The sequence below is a fragment of the Ornithorhynchus anatinus genome, chromosome 2, assembly GCF_004115215.2.
Source record: "Ornithorhynchus anatinus isolate Pmale09 chromosome 2, mOrnAna1.pri.v4, whole genome shotgun sequence".
Taxonomy (NCBI): Eukaryota; Metazoa; Chordata; class Mammalia; order Monotremata; family Ornithorhynchidae; genus Ornithorhynchus; species Ornithorhynchus anatinus.
In genome coordinates this window covers 107,050,404-107,067,212 of record NC_041729.1, presented here as the reverse complement: position 1 = coordinate 107,067,212, position 16,809 = coordinate 107,050,404, and the positions used below count along the sequence as shown (strand labels likewise).

Here is a 16,809-nt window from a genome sequence, read left to right as displayed (position 1 = left end):
CATTATGTGTTTCCAGGTGGCCTGTTTTTTGCCAAACCCATGCGGAGCAAAGGGTATGTGACTATGTTGGACCCATTCCAGCAGCTCTATGGAAAACGCATGGGGGGACTCCTTTTCATACCTGCCCTAATGGGAGAGATGTTTTGGGCTGCAGCCATTTTCTCTGCCTTAGGTAAGGAACAGCACCCTGTCCCCCTTCATTACTGATTGTTGTGGTAACTTTGACCAGGCACCCCTATGACTATCCCTTTCCTCTGCCACTGGCCACCACTCTCTGCTTCTCCATCCCCTATTTCCTGCTGCTCTCCTCTGAGCAGGGGCAGAGGTCTACTGAGTAGGAGGCCAAGAGTTGTGGCTGAAAAAGTGCTATAGAGAGGGAGAGGGACAGAGGAGGACAACAGGCACCATTCCCTTTATACTGCATGGTAGTGTGGATGTGCAGTTTCCACCTCCTGGAATAAGAGTAAGTGCGGTATTATTTAAATCTTTACTATGGGCCAAGCACCATTCTAAACTCTGGTGTAGACTCCAGATAGTCAGGTTAGATACAGTTCCTCTCACACACAGGGCTCACAGTCTAAGAGGGAGGGGTATCAATAATCAATCAATCACATTTATTCAGCACTTACTGTGTGCCCAGCAGTCAGTCACTCATATTTATTGAGTGATTACTATGTGCAAATAGGGAATACGCCTGTCCTCTAGACTGTAAACTCATTGTGGGTCAGTTAATATGTCTGTTTATGATTGTATTGTACTCTCCCAAGCACTTAATACAGTGTTCTGGACAAAGTAGGCACTCAATAAATCCGATTGAATGAATACAATATAACAATGTAACAGTCACATTCCCTGCCCACAAGGAGCTTACAGTCTAGAAAGAGAAACAGACATTAATATAAATTTTTTAAAATTACATATCTATACTGCACTAAGCACTTGGAGGAGTACAATATAACAGAGTTGTTAGACATGTTCCTTGCCTACAGCAAGCTTTAATCCCCATTTTATAGATGAGGAAAGTCAGGCAAATGGAAGTGAAGTGACTTGCTCAAAGTCACACAGCAAACAAGTGGCAAAGCTGAGTTCAGAACCCAATCCCTTGACGCTCTTTCCACTAGACTAGGACACTCACTTCTCTGTTTACAAACCGGCAATGCAAGTGCTTCAAGTGCTCCAGCAATGCCTTAAGACTATCTCCCCAAACCCATCCCTCATCCCTGTTTCTCTGGACCCCAAGGAAAGATGAAGCTGTGCATAAAAATAAAAAGATGAAGCTGTGCATAAAAATATGATTAGAGGGAATGTTGGTCTTGGTGTAGGTGCTGCTTTGGAGCAAGAGTAGAGCAAGTGTGTGCCCCATCTGCTTTCTGGGGATTTCACCTCCGGGGACATCGTCTCACTCAATACTTTTAGGGCCTGCAAGGGGGTCACTGCCTCCTGGAATGTGGCAGGTGGTTCATTTAGAGGCTTACTTTAGCCTCCTCTAATAGTATTAACAATCAATCAGTCGTATTTATTGAGTGCTTACTGTGTGCAGAACACTGCACTAAGAACTTGGGAGAGTAGAATCGAATAGAATTGGTAGACACATTCCCTATCCTCAAGGAGTTTGCAGTCTAGAGGGAGAGACAGTCATTTAAACAAACCATGGATTTGAAACTAAGTGCTGGGGGTGTTGAGGGTAGGGTGAATTTAATGTGATTAAAGGCTACAAATCCAAGTTCAAGGGTGATACAGAAGGGAGAGGGAGTAGAGGAAATGAGGGCCTAGTTAGGGAAGGCCTCTTGGAAAAAATGTGATTTTCATAAGGCTCTGAAGATGGGAAGCAAGGTCCTCTGTGAGATATAAAGGGGGAGAGAGTTCCAGGCCAGAATGTAGGTCTTGGTGGTGAGATAGCTGAGATTGAAGTACAGTGAGGAGGTTGGTATTGTAAGAACAAAGTGAGCATGGTGGGTTATAGCAGGAAATCAATGAGGAAACATAGGAGGGGGCAAGGTAATTGAGTGCTTTAAAGCCGACAGTAAGGAGTTTCTGTTTGATGTGGAGGAGAATGGGCAGCCACTGGAGGTTCTTGAGGAGTGGGAAGATGGGAACTGAATTTTTTTTTAGAAAAATGATCCAGGCATCAGAATGAAGTAAGGACTGAAGAGGGGAGAGACAGGAGGCAGGCAGGGCAGTGATGAGGCTAATGCAATAGTTAAGGAAGGATAGGATAACTGGTTGGATCAGCATAGTAGCAGTTTGCATAAGGAGAAAGAGTGGATTTTAGAGATGTTGTGAAGGTAGAACCTACAGGATTTGGTGACAGATTGAATATGTGGTTTGAATAAGACAGAGGAGTTGAGGATAATGCCAGGCACGTGAGAGAGGGAGGATGGTGGAGTTGCCTACAGTGAAGGGAAAGATAAGAGGAGGACAGGATGTGGATGGGAAGATGAAGAGTACTGTTTTGTACATATTAAGTATGAGATATTGGTGGGACATCTAGATAGAGCTATCCTGCAGGCAAGAAGAAATGCAAGACAGCAGAGAGGGAGAAAAGTCAGAGGTGAAGATGTAGATTTTGGAATCACCAATGTGGAAAAGGTAACTGAAGCTGTGGGAAGAAATGTGTTCTCCTAGGGAGTAGATATAGATGGAGAAAAGAAGGGGATCCAGAACTGAACCTTGAAGTACTTCCACATTTAGAGGCTGGGAGACAGCGGGGGAGTTAGAAGGAGAGCCAGAGAGGGCAGTGTCAGTGAAACCAAGGTTGAATAATGTTTCCTGAGCAAGGGGCTTTGTCTACAGTATTCAAGGAAGCTGAGAGGTTGAGAAGGAATAGAGTGGAGTAGTGGACATTAGATTTGGCAAGAAAAGTGAGTTTCCTTGGAATGAAGGGGATGAAAGGCAGATTGGAGGGAGTCAAGGAGAGAATTTGAGGAGAGGAAATGGAGGCAAGAAGTGTAACCTCTGAAATCTCTGAAATCTGAAATCTGAAGTGTAATCTCTGAAAGAAATTGGAGAAGAATGGTAGGCGGGAGATAGGATGATAACTGGAAGAAACCGTGAGATTAAGGAAGGCTTTTTTTTCTTTTTTTTTAAGATAGGGGAGACATGAGCAAAATTTGAAAGCAGTGGGGAAGAAGCCATTGAAGTTACTAGCCACGGAGGGAAGAAAGGAGGAGGTTGGCGGCACAGGTGGAGGGGGTGGATTTTGAGAGGAAGTGGGAGTTCTCCTCTTGAGATAGTACTGGAAAAGATGAGTCAAAGAAGGGGTAGGAGGAGGAAGGGGCAGGAGAGGAGCAGGGGAGATTTTAGGGAGATCATGCCTGATGGTTTTTTTAATTTTATCAATAAAGACTATGGCCAGGTCATTATTGGCAAGAGATGAGCGGGGATCGGGGACAAAGCATTTGAGGAGTGAGTTAAATGTCTGAAGTAGCTGATGTGGGAAATGGGTATAGGAGTCAATAAGGGTTCATTCATTCATTCATTCAATAGTATTTATTGAGCGCTTACTATGTGCAGAGCACTGTACTAAGCGCTTGGGATGAACAAGTCGGCAACAGATAGAGACAGTCCCTGCCGTTTGACGGGCTTACAGTCTAATCGGGGGAGACGGACAGACAAGAACAATGGCACTAAACAGCGTCAAGGGGAAGAACATCTCGTAAAAACCGATGGCAACTAAATAGAATCAAGGCGATGTACAATTCATTAACAAAATAAATAGGGTAACGAAAATATATACAGTTGAGCGGACGAGTACAGTGCTGTGGGGATGGGAAGGGAGAGGTGGAGGAGCAGAGGGAAAAGGGGAAAATGAGGCTTTAGCTGCGGAGAGGTAAAGGGGGGATGGCAGAGGGAGTAGAGGGGGAAGAGGAGCTCAGTCTGGGAAGGCCTCTTGGAGGAGGTGATTTTTAAGTAAGGTTTTGAAGAGGGAAAGAGAATCAGTTTGGCGGAGGTGAGGAGGGAGGGCGTTCCAGGACCGCAGGAGGACGTGACCCAGGGGTCGACAGCGGGATAGGCAAGACCGAGGGACGGCAAGGAGGTGGGCGGCAGAGGAGCGGAGCGTGCGGGGTGGGCGGTAGAAAGAGAGAAGGGAGGAGAGGTAGGAAGGGGCAAGGTGATGGAGAGCCTTGAAGCCTAGAGTGAGGAGTTTTTGTTTGGAGAGGAGGTCGATAGGCAACCACTGGAGTTGTTTAAGAAGGGGAGTGTCATGCCCAGATCGTTTCTGCAGGAAGATGAGCCGGGCAGCGGAGTGAAGAATAGACCGGAGCGGGGCGAGAGAGGAGGAAGGGAGGTCAGAGAGAAGGCTGACACAGTAGTCTAGCCGGGATATAACGAGAGCCCGTAATAGTAAGGTAGCCGTTTGGGTGGAGAGGAAAGGGCGGATCTTGGCGATATTGTAGAGGTGAAACCGGCAGGTCTTGGTAATGGATAGGATGTGTGGGGTGAACGAGAGGGACGAGTCAAGGATGACACCGAGATTGCGGGCCTGCGGGATGGGAAGGATGGTCGTGCCATCCACGGTGATGGAGAAGTCTGGGAGCGGACCGGGCTTGGGAGGGAAGATGAGGAGCTCAGTCTTGCTCATGTTGAGTTTTAGGTGGCGGGCCGACATCCAGGTGGAGACGTCCAGGAGGCAGGAGGAGATGCGAGCCTGAAGGGAGGGGGAGAGGACAGGGGTGGAGATGTAGATCTGCGTGTCATCTGCGTAGAGATGGTAGTCAAAGCCGTGAGAGCGGATGAGTTCACCGAGGGAGTGAGTGTAAATGGAGAACAGAAGAGGGCCAAGAACTGACCCTTGAGGAACTCCAACAGTTAAAGGATGGGAGGGGGAGGAGGCTCCAGTGTAGGACACCGAGAATGATCGGCCAGAGAGGTAAGAGGAGAACCAGGAGAGGACAGAGTCCGTGAAGCCAAGGTGAGATAAGGTATGGAGGAGGAGGGGATGGTCGACAGTGTCAAAGGCAGCAGAGAGGTCAAGGAGGATCAGAATGGAGTAGGAGCCATTGGATTTGGCAAGAAGGAGGTCATGGGTGACCTTAGAGAGAGCAGTCTCGGTAGAGTGGAGGGGACGGAAGCCAGATTGGAGGGGGTCTAGGAGAGAATGGGAGTTAAGGAATTCTAGGCATCGATTGTAGACGACTCGTTCTTAGATTTTGGAAAGGAAGGGTAGTAGGGAGATAGGACGATAACTGGAGGGGGAAGTGGGGTCAAGAGCGGGTTTTTTTAGGATGGGGGAGACGTGGGCATGTTTGAAGGCAGAGGGGAAGGAGCCCTTGGAGATTGAGTGGTTAAAAATAGAAGTTAAGGAAGGGAGGAGGGCAGGGGCGATGGTTTTAAGAAGGTGAGAGGGAATGGGGTCCGAGGCGCAGAAGGAGAAGGGTGGCACTTGCGAGGAGGGAGGAGATCTCCTCTGAGGATACTGCAGGGAAGGATGGGAAAGTAGGGGAGGGGGTTGTTGGGGGGGAGGGGAGAAATAATGTTGCTGGGTGGTACAGCGAACAGCATTAAAGCAGATGAGGATGAAGTTAAGATGGATAAGGTCTGAATGTCTGAATTTCTGCGAGCAGCACAACCCAGCTCATGAGGAGGTGATCTGAGGAGTAAAGAAAGCATACTGTAGAGGTGATCCAGGGCTGTGGGTTTAATGCTACTAGATTAGTAAAGTAGACAGGTGAGCAAGAGAGTTGAATTCAGTGTTAATGGATAGCATCTTTGGCACATTACTAATGGGTCAGATAGTTAACATAATCAATATTAACCTCAAAATCTTTAGAACAATGGATTCCTTAAAATGGAAACTGCAAAAATGAGACAGAAAGTCATTATTCTCTTCTCTCAGATTCAAGCAACTGGCGAGCAACAAGGTAGTTCTATAATATCTTATTGTTTATTATTTGCTTATTGCTATTTGTACCCTGCCAAGTGCTTAGTACAGTGTTCTGCACACAGTAAGTGCTCAATAAATATGATTGAATGAATTAATGAATAATTCGTTTAAGAAGCAAATCATCCTTGCGCCCAGTTTTCTAATACAGGTCCGGCGCAGTCAGGATATGATGGTTAAGGCTCTGAGTTCCCAAGACCATTGAAGTGAGTGAGATTGAAACAGAAGATTTTCAATCCCTGGGAAGCAGCATGGTCTGGTGAGAAAAACATGGGTACAGGAATCAGAAAAACTGAGTTTAGATGCTGAGCCACCTGCTGTGTGGACCCTGTACAGGTTACTTAACTTCTCTAAGCCTATTTCCTCCTCTTCTCAACTATGTGCCGCTGTACTGTGCCCTGGAAACATACTGAACTAATGATGGCACTTTCTATGTGCCAAGCACTGTAATACGCACTGGAGTAAATACAAGATAGTCATGTTAGACAGTCCCAGTCCAACATGGGGGTCACAGTCTAAATGGAGTTCAACCATTGCCAGCTGTGTTCCTTCTCCCTTGGACCCCCACCTTCCTCCCCAGGAAGGGGATCAAGAGCCCGGGGAGTGATAAGACTTGTTATAGCCTGCCCTCTCCCCAACCCCATCCACAAGGGTTGTTCTACATGGTCAAGGTCTTCAATCAGTCAATCAATAATGGGGCAGCCAAACCCACATGCTTTTGCTCACATGCCAGGGAAGTCTGAGAGAGGAGAACAGTAGGACATAGGGAGGGAATTATGCATGATTCTTGACCCATTAAGTAGCCTGGTGCCCCCAGTCCTGTCCTCCTTTAAAGGGAGTTTGAGAGAAAAGAGAATCAGCCCCGGTGACATTCAGGAGCATGTGCGTGGCAAACAGTGGCATAAAAGGAAAGCTTTCCTGCCGGGTCCTCATTAGCTGCTAAGCAATGGGGAACTTGTTTACCACCACTTCATCACGAGACCCTTCAGGAGTCAAGAACAAATGGCATGCTGCAGGGACAGGAAAGGAGTCACTTCAAGAACTCTTGGAAAATACAGAATGTTCCCTCCTGCTGAATCAAGATCAATTTATTTTGGCACAGCCTTTGAAGAGAATAGGATTAATTAGTTAATGCTTCTAAAGTGCTTTGAAAATGACAAGTGCCCTGTAAATACTGGATATTGTTCCTATGGTCTATGGACAGTGAGAGCTATGGTTTCTCATTTATAAAGATTGCCCATGAGTTTTCTCCAAGAATAATGGTGGCAAACTAGAGCCAATTATAATAATGACACATTCACCTTGATTTTCCCGTATTTTGAAGAATCTATTCATTTAAGTACATGGGGTTGGGGTGAGAGGGGGTAAAGGGGATGACTGGAATGTAATAGAGATGTATGTGTGCTTATAGCACCTGTGTCCCAGCCTTTCCCATGTCCACCTTTTTTTTTTAATGGTATTTGTTAAGTGCTCACAATGTGCCAGGCTTTGTAATCAGTGTAATCATGTAATCAGCTAATCAGGTTGGACACAGTCCATGTCCCACTTGGGGTTCACAGTCTTAATCCCCATTTTACAGATGAGATAACCGAGGCACAGAGAAAGTAAAATGATTTTCCCAAGGTCACACAGCAGACAGGTGGCAGAGTCAGGATTAGAACCTAGTTCCTTCTGACTCCCAGGCCCACGCTCTATCCACCAGGCCATGCTGCTTCTCTGCACCAAGACTGCTCCTCCCTGATGCCCACTGCCACTTTGCCGGGGAGGTGCTGATTGATTAGAAATGCTTGATGCATTTCTTCTGATAACCTTCTGATAACCAAATGACATCCTGCCTGGGTCGATACAGTAGATATGGAATCAGACAATTGGTAGCAATTAACGGGAGAATAAATGTTTGCAGTCGTTCCCAGTTGAGTTAGCACCCAACTCGATGCATGCCAAACAGCCACAGGAAATACATCCTGCCTCTGGGGCAAAATAAGAGAAAGGTCCCCAGAAGCTTTCTAGTGTGAGGCTGGAACTATATTTGTGCATCTGAGAATGGCAGGATGTCAAGAATCTGTCATAACATCAGAAATGCAGGGATTCAAAGGGAGCCACAGTACTAGAGCAAAGCCAATCTGAGTTTTAAAACTGGTTTAGAAGTTTTCATGTTTGTAAACAAAGAAAAGAATATTAGCGGTAAGATTTCTAAGACAGAGGCCTTCTCACTTGAACCTGCCATATATGTTTGGAAAAAGATGCAACTGAATTGAAATTTCACTCAAGGACAAATAGAATTTTGCTTGGTTGAGTTACTATTGATAAGGAAATGGAAACTTCCTTCTCAGACTCTACCAGTACTTACTTATTCATTGTAACTTGGAGATCAAATAATATTTGTTTGGGCAGAGAGTGGATTGCATTTGCCAAAGATGATCAGAAAATGCTCTACTGTTTCCCAGTCTTAAGAAAGGCAGCCAAAGTCAGGCAGATGGTATAAGTACAGTAGTTCTATTGATTTTTTTTCCTTCAGGTGCCACTATCAGTGTAATCATCAACATTGACATCAACATTTCAGTCATTGTTTCTGCCCTGATTGCCACGCTGTACACTTTGGTGGGCGGGCTGTATTCTGTCGCGTACACTGATGTCGTTCAGCTCTTCTGCATCTTCCTGGGACTGGTAAGTGGTTTCACTTTATTTTCCACCTTTGCCAAGTAGACACTTTGGTGAGTTCCTAAGACTTAGCAGAAACCCGGTGACTCAGAACACTGCCAGAGGCCCAGACTCTAGCAGGAGCCTAGCCTAGATTGAGGTCTGAACTTTTTTTCCTATTCCTAGATAATCAATTGGCCGATCCATGAGACCTTACTGTGTGCAGAGCACTGCATTAAATGCTTGTTTTGTCTTATGCTGTTGAGTCATCTCTGACCCATAGCGACTCTGTGGACACCTCTCTTCCACAACACCCTGCCTCCATTGGCAATCATTCTGGTAGTGTATCCACAGAGTTTTCTTAGTAAAAATCCAGAAGCGGTTTACCATTGCCTCCTTCCATGCAGTAAACTTGAGTGTCCACCCTTGACTCTCTCCCATGCCTCTGCTGCCCAGCACAGGTGAGTTTTGACTTGTAGCAGATGGCCTTCCACTTGTTAGCCACTGCCCAAGCTAGGAACGGGATAGGTATGCTTTTGCTTGACTCTCCCTCCCTTAGCCAAGATAGGTAGAGTAATGAAAACTCTCCAGGTGCGACCCTGAGAGAGTACTAAGTACTTAGAAGAGTAAAATACAATAGAGTTGGTAGAGGTGTTCCCTGCCTACACAGAACTTAGAGTCTAGAAATCACGCAGAACTAGAATTTCTTGAATTGGCCCACACCTTAGTTTAAAATCAATTATTAAGGGCAAAGACAATAAAAATCTGCTGCTCTTTGGGCTCAAATACTTAAAGAGTGTCTCAGGCTGGTAGGTGACTACCCCTTTAAAAGTTTTCAACTCCTTTTCAAGAGCCCATAAATCAGTCAGTAGTATTTATTGGTCACCTACGGTGTACAGAACACTATATTAGTGACCCAGAGTATGTAGCAGAGTAAGAGACAAGGGTCCTGCCCTTTTATAAATCCACCACCTCGTGCTTTGTTCTTTAAGGAGGAATCTGGAGAGTTGTATTTGCTCACGGGTGGAGTGGTAATTGTTCTGCAAAAGACCGGCAGGAGAGCAAGCAAAGTGAATCACAAATTATATGTTGACGTCAGCCACATGGTAGGGCAAACATCTTCCTTAGGTTTATGGAAGGACCTTCAAAAACATTTCTCTGGTACAAAGATGCAATTGAAAAGACACAGGCCACTATCTGATCGAGTTAAGGCTTTATCGAATCAGCTATATAAAAGGTCAAATCTGATTTGCCAGTCAGAGTTCTCCAGTCTGCAAATACCTGACCTCATTAATGAGCCTGCCAACATTTGGTTTAGAAACACTGATCATCCCTTGAAAAACAAAGCAAGAAAACTAATGCTCCATCTTGGAGCTTTCTGCAAAGGTGTTCAGGGTGTGAGGTATGAGAAATGGTGAGAATGAACACACACATATACAAATATGCACACGAATGAACATCACTATTCCAGTGCAAATTTAGTCTGGAATACAGGATCAAGTAGCATTGCTTGGTGGAAAGAGCATGGGCTTGGGAGTCAGAGGACGTGGGTTCTGTCTGCTGTGTGACCTTGAACAAACCACTTAACTTCTCTATGCCTCAGTTACCTCATCTGTAAAATGAGACAACCTACCTTGTATCTACCTCAGCGCTTAGAACAGTGCTTGGCACATAGTAAGTACCCAGCAAATGCCATCATTATTATTATTGTTACTACTTAGAAGTGTTTCCCTGACAGTCACTATTCACAGCCTTTATCAGTGGTATTTATTGATCACTTATTGTGTGCAGAACACTATACTAAGCATTTGGGAGAGTACAGTGTAACGGATTTGGTAGACATGTTCCCTGCCCACAAATGAGGTTACAGTTTAGTCTCTAGACGTTAAGGTTTGGGTCTACGGAACCACTAATTCCTGCCATACCACCTTGGAAAGGATCATCCTGACCAAGCCAAATTTCCCTTTTTTTCCAGTCACCTAGCTCAGCTTTTCTGAAGTGCCAACAAATAATCTGGAAAAATCTCTCCTGTCCCTTGCCTCAGTTTTGCCAAACAATGTTACACCACTTCTTCAAATACCTTCTAAAAAGCCTCCTCCTCCAGGAAGACTTCCCTGATGCATATCCCCATGTTCCAGATCAGTCATTTCCTCAGCCACCTCAGGACACATGCGTACATACCTCTTTATTTATTATTTATTTGTTTATTTAATCACTTGTAACTACTGTTTTTATCTGCTGTCATATTCTTCTAGACTGTAAACTCATTGTGGACAAGCAATATGTCTACCAACTCTGTTGTAATGTCCCATGCATTTAATACAGTGTTCTGTGCATAGTAAGTGCCCAGTGAATGCCACTGAAGATATTCTTCCAATTACAGTATATCCATCAAAATTATCTTTTCCATTAGATTGCATATACCTGGAAACACAGATTGCTTTTCTATTTTTTCTGTATTTCGCAATTCCAGGGTTATATCACCCCAATTATTACTTCAGAACCACCCAGAGAACTTATGTAGGTGGATACTGACCTATATGCTCTAGTTTTTAAGCACTTATTTATTCACTTATCAGTCTTCCCATTCTCTTCTTCCTCCTAATTGTGACTATTTTTTGGTCTGTCTTCCCTGTTATATTGGAAGCTCTTTGAGGACTAGAATGGTGTCTTACCTCCCAATCAATCAATGGTATTTATTGAATACTTACTTTGTGCAGAACACTAACTGCTTGGGAAAGTACAGTATAATAGAGTTGGTAGATGAGATCCCTGACCAGAAGGAGCTTAGAGTCTACCAGGGGAGATGGACTTTAAAATAAATTAGTTAGTGTAGTCCTCAGCATATAATAGGTATTCAATAAATATGATCGGGGGATTGATTGATAGTGTAGTCCTCTGCGCAAAATATGAGCTCAAAGCATATTGTTCCTGATGATGATATTGGCCTGGGTTACAATTTGTGCTTAAAATATCAATTAGTGTAATCCAGAAATATTGAAATATTGTAAATGCCCATGGTGTTCCAAGTCACTGATGGTGACCAGTACCGTTACTGGACATTGGAGAAGGTAAAAAACAAACAAAAAAACCCCCAAAACTGAAAATACCACCCTGGCCATTAAGGTACTTTCAGCCCACCCAGAGACAGTACGCTAGGGAAGTATAACCACCGCTTGCATAGAGAAAATTCACAGAAGAATAAAATGAGGAAAAAAAAAGAAAACGTTCAGAGAAGAAGACAGAGGTGCTTGAGGACGTCCTCCCTTTGAAGCTTCTTGGGCTCTTGGCCATTTAGAAAAATATAATGACTTTCTGAACACTTACCTCACAGCATGAAGGCAGGCTGATAGATTTTTCCATGTGTTCCCTGTTTTATGAGGAGAAATGCCTTCTTGTGCTCTTTCGAGTGTTAAAAACGTAATGGAGTGTTCCTGTCTGGTTTCAGTGGATCAGCGTACCTTTTGCAATGTCCCATCCTGCAGTTACCGACATTGGCTTCACGGCTGTGCATGACTTTTACCAGGAACCCTGGCTTGGGTCCATTAAATCGCTTGATGTCTACACGTGGATTGATAGTTTCCTTTTACTGGTAGGTGATGCCTCATTCTTTTTTTTTTCTCTTGGTACTTATTAATCACTTATTATGCACCAAGCACTGTACTAAGCGCTGGGGTAGAAAAACTAGTCAGGTTGGGCACAGCCCATGTCCCACATGGAGCTGACAGCATTAGTCTCCATTTTACGGATGAAGTAACTGAGGCCCACAGAAGCAGCAGACAAGTGGCAGAGCCAGAATTAGAACCCAGGTCCTTCTGACTCGCAAGCCCGTGATCTATCCAGTAGGCCACAAGAATCCTGGCTCTGCCTTCGAATCCTGGCTCTGCCACTTGTCAGCTGTGTGACTGTGGGCAAGTCGCTTAACTTCTCTGTGCCTCAGTTCCCTCATCTGTAAAATGGGGATTGAGACTGTGAGCCTCATGTGGGACAACCTGATTACCTTGTATCTACTCCAGCGCTTAGAACAATGCTCTGCACATAGTAAGCTCTTAACAAATACCAACATTATTATTAAAACTTTGTAAATGAAAAGCAGCAAATTCAAAAACTGCCTGCTTTAGATTTTTAAGCTCCCCACTCCTAAGTCAAATTTTGACCCTCCAACATCTGGCATGGAGCTGGTTAGCCACAAGGGCTGACTCATGCCAAGGTTAGAGGGCAAGAGCAGAGAAAGATTCAGGTTGGGAACAAGTATATCCGACAGCTTCCGGGGAGAGGGAAATGAGACGGTCATGTACAGAGGTGAAAGGAAAATCTGATTCATACCAGAACGAGGGGTGGGGCTGGAGGCCATGAGATGCTTGCCCATTCTCATCTGACCAGAAATGGGGAAAAGTGAATGAAGAGGGAAAAGAAAAGCATTCAGAACTATGGCAGTGGCAAGACTCCAGCTCACCAGCAAACCTGGGGAGGCAGATGAGGAGATCCCACAAATTTATGGCTGAGCAGAAGGCCGCACCCCATCAGCAAAGGGGGTGAGATCGGGGGGTCCAGAGGGAGCAGGAGGAGCACAGTTAGGCTTTCCCCTCCCCTCCCCCACCAAGGCCGCCCCCCACCCACCCCGTGCCTCAGCCAGGTGGTGATTATGATGATGATGGTATTTATTAAGCGCGTACTCATGCCAGGCATTCTACTAAGCACTGGAGTAGATACAAGCTAATTAGGTTGAACACATTCCCTTTCCCACATGGGGCTCACAGTCTTAACCCCTTTTTTACAGATGAGGGAACCGAGGCCCAGAGAAGCAAAGTGATAAAGTCACCCAACAGTTAAGTGGAGGAGCCGGGATTAGAACCCAGGTCCTTCTGACTCCCAGACCCATGCTCTGTCCACTGGGCCATGCTGTTTTCCAAATCTCCACTGCCTCCCCTCAAGAGCAGAAGCAAGGCCAGGGGCTGGTTAGCTACCCAGTCCACTGCAGTCTGGGCTTGGGCTGTCCACTTTGACAAGTCTGGCAATCAGTCAATTAATCAATTGTATCTATTGAGTGCTTACTGTGTGAGAATCACTGTACTAAGTAAGCACTTGGGAGATTTCAATCTAACAATAAACAGACACATTTCCTGCCCACAATGAGCTAGAGGAGGAGGCAGAAATTAATATAAATAGATGATATGACTATAAGTGCTATGGGGCTGGGAGGAGGCATGAATAAAGGGAGCAAGTCAGGGTGACACAGAAAGGAGTGGGAGAAGAGGAAAGCAGGGATTAGTCAGGGAAGGTCTATTGGAAGAGTTGTGTCTTCAATAAAGCTTTGAAGAGAGGGAGAGTCATTGTCTTTTGGATATTAGGAGGGAGGACGGTCCAGTCCAGAGGAAGGATGTGGGCAAGAGGTCATCACTCCCTCTGTGTCATGTCTGCCCCTTGGCAAACAGGCTTCTGAGGGACAGCTCAGCCCCCATTTTGCCAAGGGGTCCTGGGACTAGGCAGCCCAGCTCCACATGGAAACAAAAAGTTGTGCCCTTTGAAACAATTCCAACCCGAACGGGCAATCTGGAATTTATTATTTTCCCAGTGATCGCTTCTGAGCTGTTCCACCTTACTTCCACCCCTGTCTAGTCTGAAAGTGAAACCATGAAATTGTGGGTTCGGAGTTTAGCAGCAGCAGAAGATAGAAATCCAATGATGAAAGGGATGAATAAATAAAATGAAAGACAGTCAATCATTTGTATTAATTGAACACTTACTGTGTTCAGTGGGAATGTGTCTGTGTGTTTCCCAAACACTCAGTACAGTGCTCTGCACACAGTAAGTGCTCAGTAAACATAACTGAATGAATCAAATGAATGAATGAGTGCCGAGTGCAGAGTACTTTCAGCATTTGGGAAAGTACAATATAACAGAAACATTCCCTGCCCACGACAAGCTCTGCTCCCAAGTCATCCACATCTGGAGCTCTGATCACCATCTCTCAGGAAGGACAGTACAGTGAGAGTGAATTTCTACTTTCCCAACATCTCGAGATACTGCCCTTTCCTCTCCACCCACAGGGCTACCATACTAATCTAAGCACTTTCCTATCCTGCCTTGACTACTGAATCAACCTCCTTGCTGGCCTTCCTGCTTCTAGTCACTCCTCATTCCAGTCCTTACTGCATTCTGTTGCCCAGATCATTTTTTTCTAAGAAACCATTCAGCCCATATCCCTTCACCCTTCAAAAATCTGCAGTGATTGCCCAACCAACTCCATATTAAATAGAAACTCTTTACCATCACCTCTAATGCACTCAGTTAGCTCTTCTACTATGACCTTACCTCACTCATCTCCTACTACAACCTAACCTGCCATAATCTGCTCTTTCAACTACCACCTAGAGTCTGTACCTCAGTCTCATCTATCTTGCCGCCAATCTCTTGCTCACATCCTCTCTCTAGCCTGGAATTTCTTGACCCTATATACCCAACAGACCACCACTCTCCCCATGTTCAAAGCCCTTCTAAACTCACATTTCCTCCAAGAGGTCTCTCCTGACTCAACCCTCATTCTCCCACTCCACCCTCTCTGTGTGTCACTTATCCACTTGGCTCTGAACTCCTTAGGCCCTTAATATTCACCCCACCCTCAGCCCCACAGCAGTCATGTAGATATCTACAGCCTGATTACTTGTTTTGTTTTGTTGTCTGCCTCCCCCTTCTAGACTGTGAGCCCCTTGTTGGGTAGGGATTGTCTCTGTTGCCCAATTGTACTTTCCAAGTGCTTAGTACAGTGCTCTGCACACAGTAAATGCTCAATAAATATGATTGAATGCATGAATGAATATCCTTTCACTCTGCCATTTCTCCTTTCTGTAATTTATTTTAATGTCTATCTTCCCCTCTAGATTGTAAACTCCTCGTGGCAGTCTACCAACTCTGTTGCACTGTATTTTCCAAATTACTTAGGTCAGTGCTCCACACAGAGTAAGTGATCAATAAATACCATCGATTGAGAAGATACAGGAAAGGGTCACCAAGAGGAAAAGCAGGCTGGAAAAACTCCAAATAAGAATAAACAAAAAAGAGTAGCACTCTTCAATCAATCATATAGATCACTTACTGTGTGCTAAACGTTATACTAAGCACTTAGGAGAGTATGATACAGTAGTTGGTAGACAAGATCCCTGCTCTCAAGGTGCTGATAGTCAGTTCTAAAATCTGAAAAACAAAGACTGAGAGGGGATATCAAGCAGGTGTGTAGGTTGAATGAGAAAGAGTTTTTTACCACTGCCCAGAAGACTGGGGTTAGGGAACATCCACTGAAGCTGCACGGGGGTAGGTTCAAAACAAACAAAAATAAACAGTACACCCAGTGAGGGGGTAAGCAGATGGAATTTGATTTGGTGGGAAACTACACAGGCAGAAAATAGCGGGCTCAAAAGAGGTTGGAAAACATCCATGGATGAGGGTTCTAGTGGGGGAAGTAAGGATGTTGGATGATTCATTCATTCATTTATTCATTCAATTGTATTTATTGAGCACTTACTGTGTGCAAAGCACTGTACTAAGTGCTTGGGAGAGTACAATATAACAACAGACACATTCCTTGCCCACAACGAGCTTATAGTCTAGAGGGCGAGACAGACATCAATATATGTAATAAATAAATAAATTCGAGATATATAAAGACATCTGATATACAGATATACATATACAGATACACATATGTGTTGTGGAGATGGGAGGGAGCAGAATGAAGGGAGCAAGTCAGGGTCACACAGAAAGGAGTGGGAGAAGAGAAGAGGAGGGGGATGTTCTGTCCTAACCATAAGTGTGGATATCCAGGAGGGCAAAGCGTAACCCAAGAGAAGCAACTTGGTCTAGTGGAAAGAGCATGGGCCTGGATGTCAGAGGATCTGGGTTCTAATCCCAGTTCTGACATTTGCCTGCTGTGTGATCTTGGGCACCTCACTTAACTTCTCTGTGCCTCAGTTCTCTCATCAGCAAAATGAAGGTTCAATACCTGTTCTTCCTCCTACTTAAACTGCAAGCCTCATGCAGGATCCAATTATCTTATATCTACCCCAGTGCTTAGTACAGTGCTTGACACATAGTAAAAACTTAATTATTATTATTTTCATTATTATTATTACTATCACCCTTGAAAGAAACTTGAGACATGGCCGAAAGCAGAGTACCGGGATGAATGGATCATTATTCTGACCCAAGAATAGCAATAATGCTGTAACCCTCATGTTACTAGCTTTTCCTCTAATAACTGAGGAATACTCTTTGTGTTAAGACCTAATTAA

At 44.8% G+C, this 16,809-nt stretch overlaps 1 protein-coding gene across 1 annotated transcript in view; it reads left to right on the top strand.

Annotated features, from left to right (window-relative positions):
• Positions 1-16,809, top strand: part of SLC5A7 (solute carrier family 5 member 7) — a 34,780-nt gene that overhangs the window by 8,100 nt on the left and 9,871 nt on the right. The window contains exons 3-5 of the mRNA XM_029049635.2: positions 17-172; positions 8,400-8,548; positions 11,970-12,113. Coding sequence (XP_028905468.1) covers positions 17-172; positions 8,400-8,548; positions 11,970-12,113 — 449 coding nt within the window. The remainder of the gene's footprint in view (positions 1-16; positions 173-8,399; positions 8,549-11,969; positions 12,114-16,809) is intronic.